This window comes from Artemia franciscana, chromosome 11 (assembly GCF_032884065.1).
Source record: "Artemia franciscana chromosome 11, ASM3288406v1, whole genome shotgun sequence".
In the NCBI taxonomy this organism is placed as follows: Eukaryota; Metazoa; Arthropoda; class Branchiopoda; order Anostraca; family Artemiidae; genus Artemia; species Artemia franciscana.
The window spans coordinates 34,137,330-34,161,848 of record NC_088873.1 but is presented as its reverse complement, the minus strand read 5'-3'; the positions used below and the strand labels follow the sequence as shown (position 1 = coordinate 34,161,848).

The following is a 24,519-nucleotide window of genomic DNA, read 5'->3' as shown; positions in this document are numbered from 1 at the left end:
AAATGTCTTTTTCAGAGAGAAGGTAACTGAAAAAGCGAGAAAAAGAAAGAGGAGAAGTAAGAGAGAGAGAGAGAGGGGAGCGGAGAGTGAGGAAGAGAGAGACTGATGGACAGAGACTGAGAGAAAGAGAACGCAAGCATGCCCTTTTGGGACTAGAAATATCTTCCGATAGAATTATTGTTTGATATTTTCCCCACAATGAAGAACTTGGCAAATGACTTTAGCCCCTGAGGTTACCTAAGCACTAAAGTGTGACTTCTATTTTCTCTGAATCTGCGAACAAAGAGGGGACCGTGGCTTCAATGGGGTTGATACGGAAACAGTTGCCAATGCAATAGGTCAATATATTATGAAAGGTTCCATCAATTACTGCAAGATAACGCATTGCCACGATATCAAAACAACAATCAACATGAATTACAAGTTTATCCATTATAGAGTAGAAAGTTCAAATCAGAGGCATATAATTGTGCATTTGATTGCTAAGTCATAAGCTGAGTAAGCGTAGATCTGTGTTGGCTTGCCAAACATCAAGTCCCCCCTCGTCTAGGAAAAGACTTGGCTATATACCCACCACCCACGGAAAAATTTAGATGAAGTCTCTGAATGTTTCATATCAGACACTGCGTTCTGGCGCACTGTGAGCAATGAGCGACCCGGTTCAATAGTATCCGAAACTCTAAATGACGGAGTTTTGATACCAGTAGATACATCAAAAGAATTGTATTTTTATGCTCATTCAAGTATGTAATTTTATCAAGTTTAATCTTACACTTCAAAGGTTACGAGCCTGAGAAAATTTGCCTGATTTTCGATAAGGGGAACCCCCCTAAAAACCATAAAATCTTGATAAAAATCCCACCATCAAATTCAGCGTTTCCGAGAACCCTACTGTAGAGGTTTCAAGCTCCTATTATTTATTTATTATTTTTAATATTTACATATTTAGCTATTTAACTATATATTTAACTATTTATTATTTTATTTGTAGCCCGTCAATTAAATTATCTTTAATTTTTCCCTTATTCAACTCATGTATTTTTCTCTGTATACATGCAACGCATGATTCATTCTGACTAAGAGTTCTTAGAAACTGCTTCATCTGCTCCAACTTGGTATGCAGGATGATTTTTTCCCGTGAAACTAAGGAGATGCATATATATATATATATATATATATATATATATATATATATATATATATATATATATATATATATATATATATATATATATATATATATATATATATATATATATATATATATATATAATAATCTTTTCGCCTATGTCCATGTTTTCTCTCTTGGACCACCCAATCCAATTGTAATTTTAAGGCTCAGCAATGCTGGCACCAAATTTACCAAATGACTATATCAAACAGTTCGTGGTAAAACACACAGTTCGTAGTAAGGAGCGACCCCACTCAATAGTAAACGAAACTCTAAAAAACAGAATTTCGATGCTAAAAGATATATCAAAAGAATTGGATTTTTATGCCGATTTTAAATATATAAGTTTCATCAAATTTAGTCTTTGTCATCAAAAGCTACGAGCCTGAGAAAATTTGCCTTATTTTGGAAAATAGAGGGTAACACCCCCAAAAAGTCATAGGATCTTAACAAAAATCACACCATCGAATTCAGCGTATCAAAGAACCCTATGGAAAAAATTTTAAGGTCCAATCCACAAAAATGAGGAATTTCGTATTTTTTTCCAGAAGACAAATCACGGGTGCGTGTTTATTTGTTTGTTTGTTTTTTTTCCCAGGGGTCATCGTATCGACCAAGTGGTCCTAGAGTGTTGCAAGAGGGCTCATTCTAACGGAAATGAAAAGTTCTAGTGCCCTTTTTAAGTGACAAAAAAAATTGGAGGGCACCTAGGCCCCCTCCCACACTCATTGTTTCCCCAAAGTCAACGGATCAAAATTTTGAGATAGCCATTTTCTTCCGCATAGTCGAAAACCATAATAACTATGTCTTTGGGATGACTTACCCCCCACAGTCTCTGGGGGAGGGGCTGTAAGTTACAAACTTTGACCAATGTTTACATACAGTAATGGTTACTGGGAAGTGTACCGACGTTATCAGGGGAATTTTTTTGGTTTTGGTGGGGGTTCAGGGGAGGGGGCTATATGGGAGGATCTTTCCTTGGAGGAATATTTCATGGGGGAAGAGAAATTCAATGAAAAGGGCGCAGGATTTTCTAGCATTACTATTAAAAAAAACAAAACAATGAAAATATAAGCATGAAAAAGTTTTTTCAATTGAAAGTAAGGAGAGGCATTAAAACTTAAAACGAACAGAGATTATTACGCATATGAGGGGCTCTAAAAATACTTTAGCATAAAGAGCGAGGTATTTAGGAGGAGATAAATACTTCGCTCTTTATGCTAAAAATTTTTTAAGTAATTTTAACTATTGATTCTACGGCCTTTCTGATTCAGGGGTCATTCTTAAAGAATTGGGACAAAACAAGATTTGGTGTGAAGAGCGAGGTATTAACGAGGGGACCAACCCCCTCATATATAATCAAAAATATAAGAATATAAAAGTTTGTTATGTAAGTTAATTCTTAAGTTACGTATATTTTTTACTAATAAAAACCTTCGTTAAAAATTAAAAGATCTAGTTGCCTTTTAAGTAACCGAAAAATTGGAGGGCAACTAGGCCTCCTTCCCCACCCCTTATTTCTCAAAATCGTCTGATCAAAACTAAGAGAAAGCCATTTAGCCGAAAAAAGAATTAATATGCAAATTTCATTTTAATAATTTATATACGGAGAGCCAAAATCAGACATGCATTAATTCAAAAACTTTCAGAAATTAAATAAAAAAACAAGTTTTTTGAAATGAAAGTAAGGAGCGACATTAAAACTTAAAACGAAGAGAAATTACTCCGTATATGAAAGGGGCTTTTCCTCCTCGACACCCCGCTTCTTGCGCTAAAGTTTGATTCTTTCTCGCAACTCTACTTTTTAAAACAATGAAAAACTTTAGCGTAAAGAGCGGGGTGTAGAGGAGGAAAAGCCCCTTTCATATACGGAGTAATTTCTGCTCGTTTTAAGTTTTAATGTCGCTCCTTACTTTCATTTCAAAAAACTTGTTTTTTTATTTAATAAAATTAAAAGTCCATGTTCAAATGAATTCAATTGGCCTCTGGGATGGAGCATATACAGAGGCATCATATGAGCGGTCTGGTAATTGGCAGCAGCAAGGAACTGACCTTAGGGTACAGTTGCACACCTTCTGAGAGCTTTTCCAAAGAAAATATTCTAAAAGAGTAGATATATTCTCTTTTCCAATAGTTTCATCAAGGCGGAATAATCCCTTTGTGCCACAGAAGGAATTGCAGGTCATACTTTGCATCGGACACGTTGTTTCTTCTCTGTATCTTTCTCATTCATTTCTTTTTTTTCTTTTTTCAAGTGTAATTTCTTCTTCGTCTTTGTACCTTTTACACCAGAAGCAGTAGTGGCCCACTAACCCTCAATGAAAAAGGACTTATCTGCAGAAAGGGAGCTTATCAATTTTGCAGATTATGGAAGATTAATCCAAAGCCCTTGTACCTCTGGATCGTCCAGTGGCAAATCACCCTCTGAGAAGCAGCAGGAATAAATGAAATTTTCAGTAATATGAGCCTAAAGCTCCATATTGACGACCCTGCTCGTATTACTTTTAGTGGGAATGGCTGTCAGATGCCCAAAATGGTACATTTCAAATTTCAAATTCACTACCTCTCAATAAGCTTTCAGATAAATATACAGAGTGGGATGGGGAGGGGTCTCTCATTTCCCTTCTTTTAGACTAAGTCAGAATAGAGGTACTGTGGGATGATATCACTCTTCTAACTGCAGAAAAATGTTTCTGACACTTATTTCTAAGCTTCATTTATCTAAATTGATCTGTGTAAAATTATACACAGATGATGTGTTGGTGCACAACATCTATTGTGAAGGAGGAACGGCGGATAATTTTGTAGGATGGGGGGAGGGGTCAGATGCCTCAAAGATTACCTGTACCAGAGCATCGATACCTAACTCTCAACGAACTCTCAGTTAAATGCAGAAAGAACCCTGAGGAAGGGGTGGGGGAGGTAGAAATCGAAACCTAATCCTACTTGATTCTATGAATGTTTTTTTTATTCTCTTATTATTGCTGTTGTAGAATAAGGTGGCTTAGGGGGGTAAAAGTGCCCCTTCCATTGTGAGAATATTTTTCTATGTGACACAATATATTGCATTTACGTGCCCACCAGCATAAGGAGTGGAAAAGGCGAGACAGGGCATCATTAGCTTTGCCAAAAAATTTATTGGAGGGGGAGGGGGTAAGTGCTATAAGGAACTTTGTTCTTAGATATTTTAAATGGTAATATTCTTATTTTTCATTTTTATCAGTGTTTAAGCGAAGTTAAGCATCATACGATGTTTAACATCATAGAGCCCTATTATTGTGTAGAGGTCGTGGTTACTTCAGCCAGGAAGAAGATTAATAATCAGAATTTCAGTTTCAGATTTTATAATATGAATCTGAATAATAATCAGAAATAAATCGGAATTTCGATCCATATGAACAATAATAATCCACCCTAAATGGTTGGCGTGCTGGCGTGGGGATTCTGTGTCCAAGGGGCACGGGTTCAATCCCAGTTGTGACCAGTTATTTAGTTTGAGACTGGATCAGTGGCGTGACTCTGTAAGCTCAGCCAGAGTCGATCCAGCTCTAAATGGGTACCTGGAGAAATCTGGGGAAGGTCGGCGGGAGGGTGTGCGAAAGCACAGGATGGTTGGCCCCCAACCCCCCATTGCACTTCCTGACTGAAGGGCCATGAAACGGAGATCATCACGTCCGGATTGGACCTTAAGGGTCTAGTGCCGTCTAACTTACTTACTTGCTAAATGTATTAGTAAAATACTATTAAGAATTTATTCATCAAAACTATTAATAATCAAAAATTGTGAAAAAAATATTCAAATTTGTTCGGAATTTTGATGACAATACATCAGTTTAACACAGAAACCAAAGTCAAACGAGACACTGAAAAATGGATCAGAGTGTTTGACAGAATGTTATGATTCTAGCAAGGGGAATTTCCAGTGGTAATATAATAAAGAATACGATTTGTCATTATTTGAATTATCTGAAAAGATATATTGGGGATCAGTTTTTGTAGCACTGTGGGGATGGGCAATTTTTTTTTTAGTTCCAATGCATAGAAATATGATGTTCCATATTTTGTTTATCCTATCAATAACAGCATAAAATATTTAATTAGTATTAGATAATTAGTGTTTTTAATTGATGAATAGGATCAAGATTTAGCACTTCAAAAATGGGTCCCTAAATCTTCGTAACCGGAACCCCTTGCAAAAGTAGTTACCAGATCTTAATAAAACTTCTTAGAAAGTAAGAGAAAAGGCCCATTATGCAATGGGATTTGACTAATATCGTAATTCAGCTCGTTCCAAAATCTGGTTTTATCACATTTACCGTTCGCAATGGATAATTTAAACAGTGGAATCAACTAATACTGTAATAGTCCCACGTATTCCTGCATATGTGAGGTCACATACTAGTCCTTGTGTCTCTTGTTCTACAAATGTTCTTTAGCTCTGACGAGCTCCAGTAGCCCCTCGTAGAATCGCATTTTTTTTTCGGTCCACTTTTCAATCTATTATATATATTTATATAAAATATATATATATATATATATATATATATATATATATATATATATATATATATATATTTATATATTTTGGCATTTTTCTCAATATAGGTGAGGCATGGGTATTTGCCAATTAGGAAATTCTATGAAAAACTACAATTGGTTCCATCTTAAATAAGTTCAGATCGAGTGAAGTGCAATTTTGGCTCTACCAAGTTCTCTACGTTAGCTCAGTCTCCGTATGAACAGGTTTGATTTCAACTGGTTCCCGAAATTAGTGCTAGTTATATCTTGATATTAGTAAAATATGATTGTGAATGGACCTTAAGGGTATGAGTTACGAATTTTGGGTGTCCAGACACCTCAAACCAAGCACTGTAATTGATATTAATTATTTTGCTTCTTTCACTGTCTAATCTGATTTCCGTCTTTCAGCAACTCCACACTCTCAGTCTTGACTACGTCACAGAGCTCTGTCCCAACTGGCTAATCAGTTTCATCCCTCAACTGACACAAGTTACTGTCTTGTCACTAAAAATGACAATCACAACAGATCGGGTAAGGCATTGTCATTTATTTAATCGTACTTCAAAGAGGAACTGGTAAGAGTGGAAACTGGTGATAATGCTGAAAAACATCAACAGCGCCATCTAACGTTTCAGCTAATGTCTTAAGTTTTCTGAGCTTGAATACACTCTCTGGGTGTAATTTCGGCTCTAGAAGACCTCCTCAGACTTTTATTTACTTATTGAACTACATTCTAAGATAGTGAAATGTGCCTGATGTGTGATTTCACCCTAAAATGGCTATAAAGCATATCCCAAACCAAAGTTTCTAGTCATATTAGGTCTTTTAAATAGTCAGGATAGCTACCATTGACGCTGGCAAGGGAAGGGGCAGCAGTAACGATGGGTTTCCTGAGAAACAAGGAAAGATTTTAAAAATCATACAAAATGAGGAATATAGAATATATTCCTATTTAAAACTTTGAAAAAAAGCTTTTAGCAGGAATTTCCCCCGCCCTTTTCCTTGAAAACATTCTTGTGGCACTCAAAGTAATTACGATAAAATAGTTCCGACTTGTTTTTCACGTACTTTGAGATGTGAGGAAGGAAAAATAACTCTAAAGTGTGTCACGAGCACCAACATAAAGTCAGCTAAGTCTGGGTCCTCTACCAAGATTTTACTTGAGATTTTCAAGAAGATTGTATTGGAGTTATCTGATGCTCAAGATATGAATTTTGTCCGAACGGGCGATGTACGTTTAGAGTTTACCTTTGCAAAACCGTTCGTGGAGAGCTTAGAATTAATCGCTCTAATTCAATTTAAGACATATCAAGAAATTACCCATGACGGTAGTTTTCTATTTGACCTCGCACCTTGAATACAGATCGAATAATCAATACATTCAGCTTGGATCTGTACAGGTCCAAATACAAATCCTACTGCATGCCATCAGATTTTCTTGAATTAATTTAAAGCGCTAGCAGTATCATTATCATTGTAAATAGTAATTCTTCGATTGTACAGACGGTTCTTAGGCTATGTATCTTTGAAACAACGAAGAATATAGAATTTTTTGGTTACTTGGCCTACAATATGTATTCTACACGCCCCACATCAAAAACCTCCCTGAAAAAGTGAGAAATCTATTATTCAAAATCGGAAGTAAGGACAAGATTTATCAACCAAAATATGTAGTTTTCATGCACTACTATATCTTATTTTTTTATATACTGGGTATATTCACAATGAATATCTCAGTATTTATGTAGGCAATCCTCGATTGAATGACTTTGTATCAGAAAACACCCTGTCCTACATATAATATAGAGATTTCAGGGCACTGAAATCTGAATAGGGTACTATATTACACTTTCTAAAATATAATATACCTTCATTTTGTATTATATATCTTTGTTAATTAAATGATACTATTTTGATTCATATTGTAAAATTCCCGTGTTTCAATTTGTTTATTTGAAGCATTGTCACACACAGTATTCTCATATGCAGAATCACTTTCTGTAACAGCCAAATAAAGATCAGTAGGCGTGTAATCATAATAGCCGTTATCCTCACAATGTTGACGTAAAAATCATATTCTCATGTTACTCCATCAATTGAAGTGTAGACCAAATTCTTCCTCCCAAAACAATATAAAACCATAGCGACACCAGTCTCTTTGAAATAAACTGAAATCCCGTTTAGGGTTTTTCGAATCATACCATGGTAAGTGTTTTCCCATTGATCACGTTTACCATAGTGACAGCTGGAGAATAGGAAGTCTCTAGTGTGAGAGTCACAAACCTCTTCAACGCAGGAATTATAGTGTTTAATTTGTACTGCATATCCTCTATGTAATTTATATGGATCTCATAATTTAGTAATCTGCACTTTTCGTTATAATCATTAACACTGGTGCAGTTCTCACATGACAACAAGTTACCCAATATATACAAACATAATGGACATTTGTAGAATATTTTTATCACTGCCGACTCTCATACTGTCAAATAGAAACTGAATGTCAAGATAGTGCTCAAAAGCAAATCGACAATATCGTTTTGTTTTATTTCGGCTAGTACGTCAATACATCTAGTAAATACATTCTGCCCTCGACGTATAAGCTTTATGCAATAATCCAAAGCTGGAGACCCATCTTTCGTTATATCTTTAAGCATTCTTTGAGACATTTTTTCTTTTGCATTGATACCTTTAAAACTGGTCATTTAGATTCAAACATTTTTCCAATTTCACAAGATTCCTTATGATTTTCATTTCTCAAATCCGTTGATTTTTTCTTGACATTCCCGCTGTTGATTATCGACTAGCTCACAAACTCCAGGAAAGAAGATACTTTCTACTTCGATCACCCTCTTGTTATCGATTTGTTGTCTATGGAGAAGGAGTAAATGATCAACTAAAATATCCAACCAGAAAACAAAAAATCATTTTAAAACATTATTTACTTTCACAAAATGTAATAACAGAATAATATGCACGCATTTCCTTTTTTTCTGCAGGTAACCCAATTTTTTGTCTTCAATATGCCTCATGATTGCATTCAATCCATTCTGTAGCCTGGATATATGCATTGTATTTACTTTTGCCGTGAAACATAATTGTTCTTCCAACTTAAATTTACTTAATGATGTAACATATCTACTAATCATTTTATCCCACTCAAATGTTTGTCGACAATTTTTTACTATTTCCACTGCTAAAACGGACGCTCTTGTCTTCATATTATCACTGTTAAATCCTTCCAGTAGTAAGAGTCTAAGGACGCTCATTTTAAATAATAGAACAATTTCTGAATAAAACTTGAATCAATGTTAACTAGTCAAATGTTTGTTTGGAACTATGATAATAAATAACTCTCCATGAAACTTTTATACCCACACAAGGCCAAATTTATTACGCGACCCTAAGTTTATCTCTCTCCGGACGTTCAAGGCTATCGTAGGAACCATTGTGTTATTTCACCGACAACATACTTAGCCACCATGTTGGAATCATGCCAAAAATTTCCGGAAACAATTTTGTCAATGCATATCAACAAAACCAGATGATGACATCCATTCTCTGTGAAAGTTGTAAAAGTCATGCAAACCAGACGACTAGGGCTGTTGTAGTGTTAGAGGGATATTGGTTGTTGCAGTAATAGAGGGATATGGGCTGTCGCAATATTAGAGGGATAGGACCCCGGCCGGATCCATTGACCCCATAATTTGACAAGCCATATTAAGTTGGGGATAAACCATCAAAAAGATATGATTTCTCCAAATCCAACTCACTAGGAATAATGCGGCCTCCAAGAGCTGAAGGACAGTCACAGACAAAATTTGTTTCAGTTAGTACTTTTAGACCAATTCTTATTCCAAGCTCCGTGCCAGTCTTTACCGAAAGTATAAATAACTCCCACTCACCACACTCCTTTTCTCTCTTTGATATCCCATGGTTCTGCCTCTCGTGTTCTATTTTGTAACGTTTGTTTTTTTCCAATAATATACTTTATAATGTTTTGAAACCTTTCAACTTAGCCTACCTTATTTTTTAGTCAAGTTTTTATGACCCTAACTTTAATGTTAAAATTGGAGTCAATACAACTCTTATCTTCGTTTGATGATTATCTTTTGATATTGTTTTTTCTTCTACTAAAGATACTTTTATAAAAAAAAATCCTGCCTTTTTCAACTTGTAAGAAAGAGCATATTCTCTAGGTCCAAGGGTCTTCGCAACATTTCTTTTACGTTCTCTATATTTCTATCTATTCGTCTATTTTTTTTTTTGCTCGTGTATTTACCTGAGTATTCGAACCTGAGTAAAGTACCACGAGATATTCCCTTTCAGGAAGATGAGCAGTTCCGTCTAGCTCACTGATTCTTGTATTTATTACGAATCCCTGTATGGCAGTCTCTTGAAAATATTTTTAATAACTCAGGAGATCCTTCACTCTGAAATTGAAAATCGAAGCGTGGCATAAACACAAAACTCAGTATTGAATATATTTAAACTAGCGGAGACACGCAGGATTTTGTTTCAGGACGGGGGGCAGAGGGTGCACAACTCTTGAAAAGTGCGAAAAATAGAAAAATCGTACAAAAATATGCAAAAAAATATGGAAGGGTCCTAAAGATCTAAATTCCTGGAATACAAACGGGTCTGAATACCATCCCCCCTTGGATCCGTGTCTGGAACAGAATGTCTAAGAAGGTTTTTTTTTAAAATGGCACTTTAAAAAAGTTATGCTGTACGACAGACAAATTAATTTATTATGTCCGGCCGAAATCACTTCTAGGTCTCCTGGGGTGATCAAAATCCCTGATTGACAACTACTGATATATCTGAATGGACCAAGAAAATAGCTTCTCGTCCTAAGGAAACATTTTTAAAATGTCAGCTTTTCTCAGCTGGTTCAATAAGTTGACAAAAATTGAAGTCCAAAACAGCCTCTGATCGAAATCATTTTAGCTTTCTGCTGAGTCTTTCCGCTTCTGTGCTTCTCCAATATTTTAAAGGAGTTAAATATCTTCTTATTCCTTCTCTAGTTTTTGACGAATTTCTGGTGCTGACATTTGTTTTTCTTACATTTGTCCAGAATTCTCTACTTCAAGTGACAGCAATTTAAAGTTGAACAGGACAGTAATTGGAATTTTTCTGTTGACCTTTGATGGTACTAAGGTTTACTTTTAGGATAGGAAGAGAAAACTTTATTTTATCTTATTTCGCCTTGTGTCAAACTAGATACAATAAGTTTGTAAACGTGAAGTGAGGCCTCTAAGTTGACAGTACAATTTTAAGCTAAAAGCCAAATTATATATTTTTTGAAAGGTTAATATCAATCAATGAATTAGCCAATAAAAAAAGATTAAAAACTTGACGACTAGAATTATAAAATCAAAGGAAAAACAGAAAAGTAAGTTCAAGATGAAATATATTTTAAAATGTATTTTGTGAATGTAAAAATCTTCAAATTGACGTTGTTGCCCTGTCAAAGCAGGTCAAGAAACAAGCAGCCCAGCAGATATTTCGGATAATAAAACTGAAACTAACCATTGTACTGCTAATCTCAGATATTTTAGGGTGAACACCTTCAATATTATTTCTAAGACCTCACTAGCTAGGAATGACGAGAAAATGAGAAAGTGTAGGCCAACAAAAAAAACACGTAATTCAAACTAAACGAAGAAGAGGAAAAAGACAATTAATTTGGTCAAAAATTCCGCTCAGTGGAAGTCTCTCTACATTTGATAACCATCCTACGCCCGGATCAAAAACGTTCCAAATGTACGTGTGCCCTTTTCGTGTTACCAAAATATACCTTCTCATCAAGGCTATTGGAATAATTTTAACTAGAGAAACTGGGCAACAAAGCGAATTTGAAAATTTTGTCCACTGAAAGAAAAAAATTGGAATATCTTTTAGCAACCATGTACGAACATGTTTGCCATGTACGCCATGTTTGCCATGTACGAACATGGCAAACGTGAACTTGAAAAACGTTTCATCTGCTTCATCTTTTTTGTTTCATCTGTTGACAAGAAGGTAAGCATGGGGAATTGACGTTAGAGTGAGATGTTGGTTAAGTAGACGGATAATGAACATCAGCTCACCATCATTGGTTCATAAATGTTTTTTGAAAGCAGAATCTACTACATTTCGTGAATCAGGTTATCCAAACAAAGAAATGAATATGAAGATGACAAAACGGGTATGTTGTCGTAAAGGAAAACGAAGGGAAAAAAACAAGAGCTAAGAGCTCATATGGCACTTGTGACGAAGTCGGAAGAGCCAAGAGCTAATATGACATAAGCTCTAGCCAAATTCTAGCCAAGAATCATTTAAAAGCAAAATCAGAGGCTTAATGCCGACCGGGATTTAAAATAAGAGCTCTGAGACACGAGGTCCTTCTAAATATAAAAATTCAATAATATCCGATCACCCACTCGTAAGTTAAAAATACCCTTTTTTCTAATTTTTCCTCTCCCTTCAGCCCGACTGATGGTTGAATTAGGGATCCCTGACACGCCTACCAATTTTCATCGTCCTAGAACGGCCAGAAGCATCAAACTCGCCAAAGCACTGACCCCCCTAACTCCCCTAAAGAGATTGGATCCAGTCTGGTTACATCAATCACGTATCTACTACATTTGCTTATTCTACCCACCAAGATTCATCCCTATCTCTCCACTCTAAGCGTTTTCGAAGATTTTTGGTTTCCCCTCCAACGCCCCCAATGTCACCAGATCTGGTCGGGATTTAAAATGAAAGCTCTGAGACACGAGTTTCTTCTTAATATCAAATTTCATTAAGATCCGGTCAACTGTTCTTAAGTTAAAAATACTTCAATTTTTCTAATTTTTCGAATTAACACCCTCCTCCCTCAAATCTTCCAAATAGAGTGGATCTGTTCTAATTATTTCAATCACATATCTTGAACTTGGGCTTGTTCTTCCCACCAAGTTTCATCCTGATCTCTCCACTCTAAGCCGTTCCCAGATTTCCGGTTTCAAAGATTTCTGTTTTCCCCCTCCAGCCCCGTATGTCTCTTGATACGATTCGAATTGACAATGGCGCATCTGAGACGTTCTATCTTTCTATATATCAAGTTTCATTAAGATCCGATCACCCTTTTGTAAGATAAAGATATCTCATTTTTCACATTTTCCAAGATTTCCAGTTTCCCCATTCCACTGTCCAAATGTCAACGGATCTGATCGGGATTTAAAATAAGATCTCTGAAGCACAAGATCCATCTAAGTATCAAATTTCATTAAGATCTGATCACCCGTTCGTAAGTTACAAATACCTCTTTTTTCTATTTTTTCCGAGTTAAACCCTCCCCCTAACTCCCCTAAAGAGATCGGATCCGGTCCGGTTATGTCATTCACGTATCTTGGACGTGCTTGTTCTTTCCAGCTTCATCCTGATCTCTCCATTCTAAGCCTTTTCCAAGATTTCCGGTCCCCACCAACTCCCTCCAATGACACTGGATCCCGTCAGGATTTAGAATAAGAGATCTGAGTTACGAGATCCTTCTAAATATGAATTTTCATAAAGATCCGGTCTCTCCTTCGTAAGTTGAAATGCCTCATTTTTTCTAACTTTTCAAAGCTAACCCTGCCCCCAACTTCCCCAAGGAGAACGGATCCGTTCCAGTTATGTCAATCAGGTATATGGGACTTGTACTGATTTTTCCCACCAAGTTTTATCCCGATCCCTCCACTCTAAGCGTTTTCCAATATTTTAGGTTTCCCCTTCCCACTCCTCCCAACGTCACTGGATCCGGTCGAGATTTTAAATAAAATCTTTGAGACAATACCTTTCTAAATATCAAATTTCATTAAGATCCGAGCCCCCGTCCGTAAGTTACCTCATTTTTCTAATTTTTCAGGATTAATCGCCCCCCCACTCCCACCCAGTTAATCGAATCGGGGAAACGACTATTTTTAATTGAATCTCGTCTTGACCCTGATGCGCCTGCCAAGTTTCATCTTCCTAGGTTATCTGGAAGTGCCTAAGCTAGCAAAACCGGGACCGACAGACAGACCGACAGAATTTGTGTTCGCTGTATGTCACTTGATAAATCCGAAGTGCCATAAAAAAATAAACACCGAATGTTCCGTCCGTATAAAATTTAAAACTAAGAAAATATAAACAAAACAAGAGCTAAGAGCTCATATGGCACTTGTGACGAGGTCGGAAAAGCCATAAGCCAAGAGCTCATATGTTACGAGCTCTAGCAAAATCCTAAGAATGAACAGATTGCTTTAAAACGAAAATCAGAGACATAATGCCGGTCGGGATTTAAAATAAGAGCTCTGAGTCACGAGGTCCTTCTAAATATCAGAATTTATTAAGATCCGATCACCCACTCGTGAATTAAAAATACCTCAATTTTTCTAATTTTTCCTCTCCCTTCAGCCCCCCAGATGTCGAATCGGGAAAAATGACTTCATCAGGTCAATTTCTGCAGCTCCTTGACACGCCTACCAATTTTCATCGTCCTAGCACGCCCAGAAGCACCAAACTCGCAAAAGCACTCAACCCCACCACCTAACTCCCCGAAAGAGAGCGGTTACAGTCCGGTTACGTCAATCACGTATCTACGACATTTATAAGCGTTTTCCAAGATTTTCGGTTTCCCTCTCCAGCTCCCCCCCCAATGTCAACAGATCTGGTTGGGATTTAAAATAAGAGCTCTGAGACATGAGTTCCTTCTAAATATCAAATTTCATGAAGATCCTGTCACCCGTTCTTATGTTAAAAATACCTCAATTTTTCCTATTTTTCTAAATTAACAACCCCCAGCTCCCTCAAAGAGAACGGATCCGTACCAATTATGTCAATCTCGTATCTATAACTTGTGCTTATCCTTCCCATCAAGTTTCATCCCGATCTCTCCACTCTAAGCGTTTTCCAAGATATCCGGTTTCCAAGATTTTCCAGTCAATCCCACTGTGTCCCTACTGGGCCTTTGCATCCAGTTCCATTTGGGGCCTAGCATCTAATCTCATAAGGACACTAACATAACCACCAGGGGCCTTTGCATCCAATTTCATTAGGTGCCCTTACATCTGATTCCAAGGGGCGGGGGAGGGGACTAGCCTAATCTAACCACTGGGGTCCTAGCATCCAGTTTCACTGGGGGGGGGGTCCTAGCATCGAGTTCTATCGGGGCCTTGGCTTGCGGTTTCACTGGGGGGCCTTAGCATACAATTTCATCGGGCCCCTAACATAACCACCAGAGACTCTAGCATCCAGTTCCCATGGGGGCCTAGCATCCAATTCCATTGAGCCCCTATCCTAACCATCACGGGCCCTAGCATCCAATTTCACTGGGGGCCCGAACATCCAATTCCAACAGGAGGGGCTAACCATCCAGTTTCACCGAGCCCCTAACCTAACCACCAGGGCCATTTAATTATTTTTAGCTGGACCAGCAATCTGTTTCTAATGCTATGATTCAGGACATAGATTCTACGAAATAACAATCCCACACGCGGAGATTTCCAATGTCCCGCTCACTAGAATGATTAAGCTATTGATTTAGGATTTTCCTATGACCGCAATAACTGAGACAAAGAGGAGAAAACTGATTACTAGAGTTTGGTTATATTTGAAGTGCACCTGCTTACTAAGTAATCTTTTAGATGGGTATTATAAATCCAGACAAAGTGAATCTTCACTTCTTAGTGATATAATCCTAGTATTTTGGAGGGTCTATAACCCTTCTAAATGTGTCCTTAATTCTATATTCTGTTCATTTTTTTCTTGGTATTATTTTCTTTCAGCCTGTGACATTCAATGACTGACCCATCTCATTGTGAGCTATTCAAACGGGGGGGGCTAGCAATCAACCCCAGAGGGGGATGTCATATTTCAGCGCCAGTACATATCTAGAAAGATTCGATTCATTTTTGAGGCAGCCGGAAAAGGTGATAGAAAGGGGTGCTAATTTTATCCAAAATTGAATCTATGGACATGGTAAAGGCACGTGGTCGATTTTCAACTGGTCATGACAGTGTAGAGGTACTGAAGTAAGAAGAGATGTACTATGATGACCAAAATATGGCAAAGGCATTGAGAAGGCTCAGGGATAGGGATTAGACAATTAATAAGCAAACGTGATCTTTACTGTATTGGCTTGCAAATACTCGTACTGCCACGAGAACGGAGTTGGAAGTTCGCAAGAACCTTTAACATACGTAAAATCCAACGTAAATCTTAGAATTAGAAACTCACTTTTTCACCCTTAAGGCACACTCCTCTCTCAACCTACAGAAAAAAACCACCGACAGTTCTCCATAATAGCTGAAGCTCTATTAAATACAACTGTACACAATTTTTTCAAGCTTCAACCGAATCATCCACTTATAAAAACCGTTAAAATAAACTACCCGTACTTTTAGCAACGAATGGGCTACCACACGGAATTACTACCTCTGAAACAGTGGTTAAGTATGAGTATAGTTTTTTGAGAATTCTGACTCAACTGACCTTCTCAGAATTTTCACGCAATAGATTTTTGGAATTCTTTTTGCTAAAGTTGTATTTTACCACAAAATGATCGAAAACGCCGCTTTGCTCTGGGACAGTCTTTCTGGCTAAAATGAATGTCTGTGTTAACTGTTATTTCGTAGAACTACTTGCACCCTTAGAAACCAATACGCTACGTACGGCATTGCTGCCTCTGAAACTTGAGGCTCAATATGAATATAGTTTGTGGATAAATCTAAATCAATTGACCATCTCAGAATTTTCACACTATAGCTTTTTGTACTTCTTTTGGACAAAACTGGTGTTTTTTACCACGAAATGATTGAAAACGCTGCTTTGCTGTGGGACCGTCATTCTGGATAAAATAAATGTCTATATTGACCTGTATTTTGTAGGACTACCTACACCTTTAGAAACCAATGCGCTACCGCACGACATTACTGCTGCTGGAACAGGAGGCTAAATATGCCTATAGTTTTTTTGATAATTTTAAATCAATTGAATACCTCAGAACTTTCACATAATAGCTTTTTGGTATTCTTTTGGCTAGAATCGTTGTTGTGCACCACAAAATGCTTGAAAATGACACTTCGCTGTGGGACAGTTTTTGGCCAAAATAAATATCTATGTTACGTTTATTTTAAAGGACTACCGGCACTTTTAGAAACGAATGCAGCACTTTACAGCGTTACTGACCATCTCGCATCCCATCATCATTCATAAGACATTTTAAAAATATTTTTTTAAATAAAGTGATATACAGTTCCACTTCCCCGCTTCTGACGCTCGGTTTCAACGGTTTCACCTCTCATTCTGCTGGTTTCTATCCCGGTTCAACCTACTCCAAATCTGGCTCTGGTTGCGTCAGTTCTGATTCTCTCATTTCCGTCCCCAATTCCACAGTTCCTATTTCACTAATTCCACTCTAAGTTCCGTCAACTCCAAGATTTCTTATGCAGATACCTCCATGATAATCTATGGCAGGTCATTGGCAGTAGCTAGTTTATTATACGTTTTCGACCAATATAATTTTACATTGTAAGGATAAACATTCACATGGAACTTGTTGTATCCTGATTTTTCTGTTCTTGAAACTTGTAGATTGATTTTTCTCCTCGTGTACCTTATTTTGTTCATGGAACTTATTGCGTGCTGATTTTTTTCGTAGAACTTGTACATTAATTTTTCTTCTCGTGAAACTGATCTTTTTTCATGAAACTTGTTACGTGCTGATTTTTGTTCGTGGAATTTATTGCTTGCTGATTTTGTTCGTGGAACTTGTTGCGTGCTGATTTTTGTTCATGAAACTTATTGCATTTTGATATTTCTCTTTGTGAAACGTGTACATTGAGTTTTCTCGTCGGGAAACTGTTTGTGGAACTTGTTGTATGATGATTTTTGTTCATGAAACATGTTACATATTACACATTATATGTCTCTTTTCGAAACTTGTGTATTGATTTTTCTCTTCGTGAAACTGAATTTCTTAATGGAGCTTGTTGCGTGCTGATTTTATTCATGACACTTGTTGCATGTTTATTCTTTTATCTTCTTGAAACTTCTAAATTGTTTTTTCTCCTCGTGATACTTTTTTTGTTCATGGAACTTTTTGAGTGCTGAATTTGTTCGTTAATCTTGCTGACGTTGATTTTTCTCTTCGTGAAGCTTGTACATTTATTTTTTCTCTGCGTACTGATTTTTGCTCAAGGAACCAGTTGCGATCGATTTTTTCTTCGTGAAACTTATTACTTTTTGATTTTTCTCTTCGTGAAAATTGTACATTTCTTTTTCTCCTCGTGAAACTGATACTGTTCTTGGAGGTTTTCACATTCTGATTTTTTGTTCTTGAAACTTGTTACATGTTCATTCTTCTCTTCATGAAACTTTTTCATTGATGTTTCACCTCATGAAACTGATTTTGTTGATGAAACTTGTTGCTTGCTAATTTTTGTTCCTGGAACTTGTAGCAGGTTGATTTATCTCTTAGCGAAACTTGTATATTGATTTTTCTCCTCATGAAACTGATTTTTTGCATAGGAGTTGCTGCATGATCATCTTTGCTCATGGAACGTGCTACGTTCTGCTTATTTCCCCGTGAAAATTGTTGCATGTTGATTTTTCGCTTCGTGAAACTTTTGCATTGATTTTTATCTTCGTGAATCTGATTTTGTTCATAGAACTTTTTTCAGGCTAATTTTTTCGTTGAAGTTGTTACTTACTGATTTCTGTTCGTCAAACCTGTCGCTTTTTTATTTTTATCTTCGGTAAACTTGTACATTGATTTTTTTTTCTCTTCGTGAAACTGATTTTGCTCATGTAACTTCTCGCGTGCTGATTTCCGTTCGTCTGATTTAGAAATAGGCTAGGTTAAACTAGGTTAGATGGCACTTCATCTAGCCTAATTTAACCTACCCTATCCTTTGTAGGTTAGATTAGGTTAACCTAACCTACTAGCATATCATGAAAAATTAGGTTCCACGAACAAAAGTCAGCACACAGCAAGTTCCATGAACAAAATCATTTTCACGAGGAGCAAAATCAATGTACAAGTTTCACGAAGAGAGAAAACGACCTCTAAAAAGTTTACGAACAAGAAATCAGCATGCAGAAGGTTCCACGATGAAAATTCAGCACGCGACAAGTTCCATTAACAAAAATTAGCATGCAAACACCTACAAGAACAAAATCAGTTTCACGAGGTGAAAAATCAATGAACAAATTTCATGAAGACAAAAATCAACATTCAACAAGTTTCACAAAGAGAAATCAGAACGTAGCAAGTTCCATGAGCAAAAATCAGCACCAGCAAGTTTCAAGAACAAAATCAGTTTCATGAAGAGGAAAAATCAATGTACAGCAAGTTTCGCGGACAAAAATGAGCACGTGATATGTTACAAGAACAAAAATCAGCATGCAACAAGATCCATGAACAAAATCATTTTCACGAGGACAAAAATCAACATACAAGTTTCAAGAGGAGAAAAATCACATGCAGCAAGTTTCAAGAACATAAATCAGGACGCAAAAAGTTACAGGAACAAAAATCAGCATGCAAGAAGTTCCATGAAGAAAATCAGTTTCACGAGGAGAAAAATCAATATACAAGATTTACGAAAAGAAAAATCCATAAAAATCAGCAAGTACCAAGAACAAAATCAGTTTCACGAGGAGGAAAAATCAATGTAAAGCAAGTTTCGCGAACAAAAATGAGCACGCGACATGTTCTAAGAACAAAAATCAGTTTGCAATAAGACTCATGAACAAAATCAGTTTCACGAGGACAAAAATCAATGTACAAGTTTTAAAAAGAGAAAAATCATATGCAGCAAGTTTCAAAACATAAATCAGCACGCAACAAGTTACAGGAATAAAAATCAGCAGGCAAGATGTTCCATGAAGAAAATCAGTTTCACAAAGAGAAAAATCAATATACAAGTTTTACGATGAGAAAAATCAACATGCAACAAGTTCTGCGAACTAAAAACGTAATCAAAATGCCCAAATCCACCGATAGATGCTATTTAGAGAGAGAGGCACTTTTATTATACGTATCATCAATATACAAAAGAACTACATCAGCCACTTTAGAAAGTCAGAGACTTGCTAGTACTGGCTGATAAGCATTCAACGAACAGCAATACCGAAAAAAATTAACAAAAAAAGAAATAAAATAAGACAAAAAAGTGGGAAAAAGAAAACAAAAAAAAATAAAGAAGAAGAGAGAGAAAGATTGAGAAAAAAATCTTACTTAAAAAACAAGACAATAAGCCATCTCATTTAAATTATTTACTTAATCTTTTCCCAGAAGGTGGTTCTTCAGTCTGCTCTTAAAGTTGCTAACATGTTCAGATAACCTTATACTCGTTGGTAAAGAATTTCATACTACTGGTCCAGCAAACCTGGGACTAAAACTTGCCCTTTGAGAGCTGTGACACTCGTACACCAAATCATCCATATTTCTAGTTTCATAACTGTGGTGTGAAGAATTCTTTGTAAACATTTGACGAAAAATTTCAGGGGACAAACCATAAATACTCTGAAATACAAAAAATAGCAAGTTGATAATCATGAAGTTGGCTAACATTAAAAATCATGAGGAGAAGAATGAACATGTAGCAAGTTTCAAGAACAAAAAATCAGAATGTGAAAACCTCCAAGAACAAAATCAGTTTCACGAGGAGGAAAAATCAATGTACAGCAAGTTTCGCGAACAAAAATGAGCACGCGACATGTTCCAAGAACAAAAATCAGCAATAGAGTTTCCTATAAGAATTAACTGTATCATTTTCACCATGGACATAATTTCCAAATAGTGTAATAACTTTATTTTGTAAAACCTGAACACGATTAGAATTTGTATAAAATCCACCTGTCCATATCCCACAACTATAAGAAATATAAGGCATGACAATAGAATGATTAAGAGTTAAAAGGGCAGAACGAGGAAACTGATTTCTCAGACGCCGAATCAGACCCAGGCCCTCTAGACTGGCACGTACGCAGGGGGGGTGCCTTCGGGACCCGCCCCCCCCCCCCCCGCCGAAATTTTGTGAAATGTTTAATTTCCCAGTGTTTTCTTGGAATTTCTGGCAAAAACAAGACATTTATTAAGAATCTAGATACATGTGTGAAGCTTTTTGGGGGGATTTTACAGCATGCAATTATCCGGTCAAGTCACTACCCAATGATTAATCCATTTTCTGTTTAACTTTTTCCCTCTTTGAAGTAATTAGCAATTGTACTGTTATTTTTTTTTTTTTTTCGGCAAAGAGAGTTTGCTTTCCATAGCAAAATAGAATTATCCTTGATATTAGGACGTCTATCCCCCCTTTTCAGGATAAAGTACAGCTTTTAATGGATCAATTTTGGAAATTATAATTTTTCATTAAAATCTACGCTTTAGCAATGGAAGAACTACCCCCCGCAGCACCCATATTGCACTATTAACCCTAAAATTTCAATTTCAGTAGGATATAATAGATTAATCACTGGTTCTAAATCGCTATGAACATAACCTGAACCTAAAACGTACTTTTGAGGCTTCAGTCTTCTTCCCCCTATCCGCTATAATAGTACAGATTAAAGTTAATCTGTATTTTCCGATATACGTGGTTTTCGCATTACTAAATAAAAAAAGTACTACTTTATATCTGCTGTTTCGAAGGCTTTGACCCCCCCCCCCCGAAAAAATTCCTGCGTACATGCCTGCCTCTAGATACTTTAGCTGCCACCTGATCACTATGTGCTTTCCAGCTCAGATTTTGATCAAGCTGGAAACCAAGGTATCTTACCACAGCTAGTTGTTTCAATGGCATATTACAAAGAAATATTTTTCCACTTAAATCAACTGGACTTACTTTCCGACCATTTAGGTTATCACCCAAATGTTTCTTTTTGTTATTCTTTTTTTGTAGGCAATGAGTGATATCGGGCAATATTGTACGAATCTACTTGAGCTGGATGTAACCGCGACTGGTATAACTGACCAAGGTCTGGTGAGGCTGTGCTTTTCACCCGATGGACAGCGCCAAGGATTTTCAATTCGGTGTTTAAGAGCAAGGCGAAATCTTATTGGTGGAACTGGGGTACTTTGCTGTCTCAAAAACTTGGAAAACTTAATTGACTTTGAATTCGATCGACAATTTGAGGTGAGATATTGATTTAAGAATTATATTCGTTATTAGAGGTACTTGTTAAACATCCCGAAAACACTCAAGAATTTTGATCTGTGTAATCTGAGAAAAGCTAGTTTTCGGTAGCAATAGGTTGTAATTTGCTTAGTCTCAGTGAGAAAAGCTACGATGCAGGAAACATTTTAATTAAATATTTAATATATAGAGGTGGTTAGGTATTCACTATGATGCGTTCTGGGCGGCCTGCCTCCATAATTTTCTTCTGTGTTTTCAATAATTTTGAATCACATTTGGTATATTTCATTATGATTGACCTAACTAATCACAATGATTAACCTAATTTCACTTCTTGAGTGAAACTGTAAATAGGCCTATCATAGTGCTGATATTTTACATTATAAACAAATCAAAAAAAAATTATTGATTAATTATTATTAATGAAATTATTATTAATTATTATTAAATGCCCAATCCTTAAGGCCACAATGATCAACCTTTTTGATCCATTATAAACTTTATTAGCTTGTATGGCCTAACTGAATTGATTGGGTGGCCGTGCCATAATTTGTGGATATAAAATCCTAATAAAAGACAGAAACCAAAACGTCGACACATATTTCATTAAAAATCGTAAACAAACCATTCAACTTCCAAGTGAGATATTCATTTTCTGACATTTACATCATCAAAAAGTGAGAATTTTGTTTTTTCGACTAAACTTAGCAGAATTTTCTAAGCAGAATTTCAGAGTTGTGGAAAGGGTAATTCCTGAATTTGAACTCAAAAAATAAGCACAACCAAATTTCATGTGATTTATTTGGCAGCTTTGGGTGCTCCCTGTAGTGCTATCCGCTTGGTTTGAAAACCTTGCCAACACTGAACAAATCAAACTTCACTGTCTTTTCAATCAAGTTTTATAGTCAAAACGCATAATCCCAATAGGTTTTGATACTGGCATGTCCCCTTTGCCTTTGAGACGGCCAGCCAACGCTGAGGTTCACAGAATGATTTTAAGGTATCAAATCCTTTTAAAGTACCAAGGACAGTGAAAATAAAATCTGGTTGTTCTAATTCGTTAAGTAAAATTACACAACCATATATATCTTAATCAACTGATAAAACTGATATCCTAATCAACAGATGAAACTAATCAACTGATATCCTAATAAAACTGAAGAAAATGTGATACTGCACTAAAAACTTCATAATTTTCAGCCCCAAAAAGAAAAAAACTTTATAAATAGCAGTTTTCAGGCATGAATATGCCTATGACGCGTTCAGGAGGGTACAAAACGTTTGATTTTCATGTCCTTGGTACTTCAAGTGCTCGTAACAATGGTGGCAATTCACAAAAATGTGGGAGGGTACAAAATGTATTTTTAAAAGTCTAGGAGGGGGAGATTCTCTTATACTGTTTAATGAAATTGTCAACAGTAGACAATCTAAAATACAAAATAAGGCAGTTTCCAAAATCTAGCAAGAAAGACACATCCTCCCCTATAAAATGTGCCACTAATGCATAAAGATAAATTAAGCCAGTATAAGCCATCTAAGTTCGATGGAAAGGACCCCAATAGCATCCATACCGTTTGCTTCGGTTCCTAAAATAATTAAAACACTTAATATATAATTCCATTCTGTGACAATACAAAGCAATTAATTAATGGGCTATTCGAATTTCTAAAACAAAAATGTCTTAATAAAATAGAGGTGAATAATTTGGGATTGATAAGTTACGCTCTCTATTATGATCCCTTTACATTTAAACGACAAATAAATAAACTTTGCTTTCAATAAAATTGTATTTATAGAAACAATACCGTTCTACAAGTTTAAATTGTCTTTCCAAGCTTATTCTTTGAGTAAGAGTATTGGTAACATTTTTTACGACATACAGTTTCATCTTTTATCTGTGGGGTTTTCCATTTTTTTTTCATGTTTTTTATTACAGGCGATGGAGTTGCTTACAACAGTTAGGGATGTACCAGGATGGGAGCACTATGCCGATCTTGTTTTAAGATTACAGCGAGTCATTTCTATCGAAGAGGTAGGTGCTTCTTTTCAATTTAATCAAACATTAGTCATCTTTTTACTTTACATTGTTTATTTACCACTTATTTACTTTAGCTCATTCTCTTCAAAAGCTTGTTTTTTATTCATTATTAAATAAAAAAAAAGTTTTTTAAGCTGAAAGTAAGGAGCGACATTAAAACTTAAAACGAACAGAAATTACTTCGTATACGAAAGGGGCTGGTCCCTCCTCAACGCCCCGCTCTTTACGCTAAAGTTTGACACTTTCTCTCGACTCTACTTTTTAAAACAGTAAAAAACTTTAGCGCAAAGAGCGGGGCGTTTAGGAGGGGCTGTTCGTTTTAAGTTTTAATGTCGCTCCTTACTTTCAGTTAAATTTTTTTTTATTTAATTTATGAACGTTTTTGAATTAATGCATGTTTTGATTTTGGTTCTCCGCAGATGAATAATTAAAACGAAATTTGTATATTTATTATTTTGGCTAAATGGCTTTCTTATAGTTTTGATCGAATGATTTTGGGAAAAAAGGAGCGGCAGAGGAGGCCTAGTCCCCCCCCCCAGTTTTTTTGTTACTTAAAAAGGCAACTAGAACATTTAATTTTTACAAACGTTTTTATTAGTAAAAGATATACGTAACTTACGAATTAGCTTACGTAACGAACTTTTGTAATTGTATGTTTTTAT

The 24,519-nt window shown here is 36.2% G+C and overlaps 1 protein-coding gene across 3 annotated transcripts in view; it reads left to right on the top strand.

Moving 5' to 3' along the window:
* Positions 1–24,519, top strand: part of LOC136033125 (uncharacterized) — a 118,207-nt gene that overhangs the window by 35,457 nt on the left and 58,231 nt on the right. For all 3 annotated transcript variants that reach the window (XM_065713754.1, XM_065713755.1, XM_065713756.1), the window contains 3 exons: positions 6,101–6,223; positions 21,586–21,819; positions 23,756–23,851. In XM_065713754.1, the coding sequence (XP_065569826.1) occupies positions 6,101–6,223; positions 21,586–21,819; positions 23,756–23,851 (453 nt within the window). The remainder of the gene's footprint in view (positions 1–6,100; positions 6,224–21,585; positions 21,820–23,755; positions 23,852–24,519) is intronic.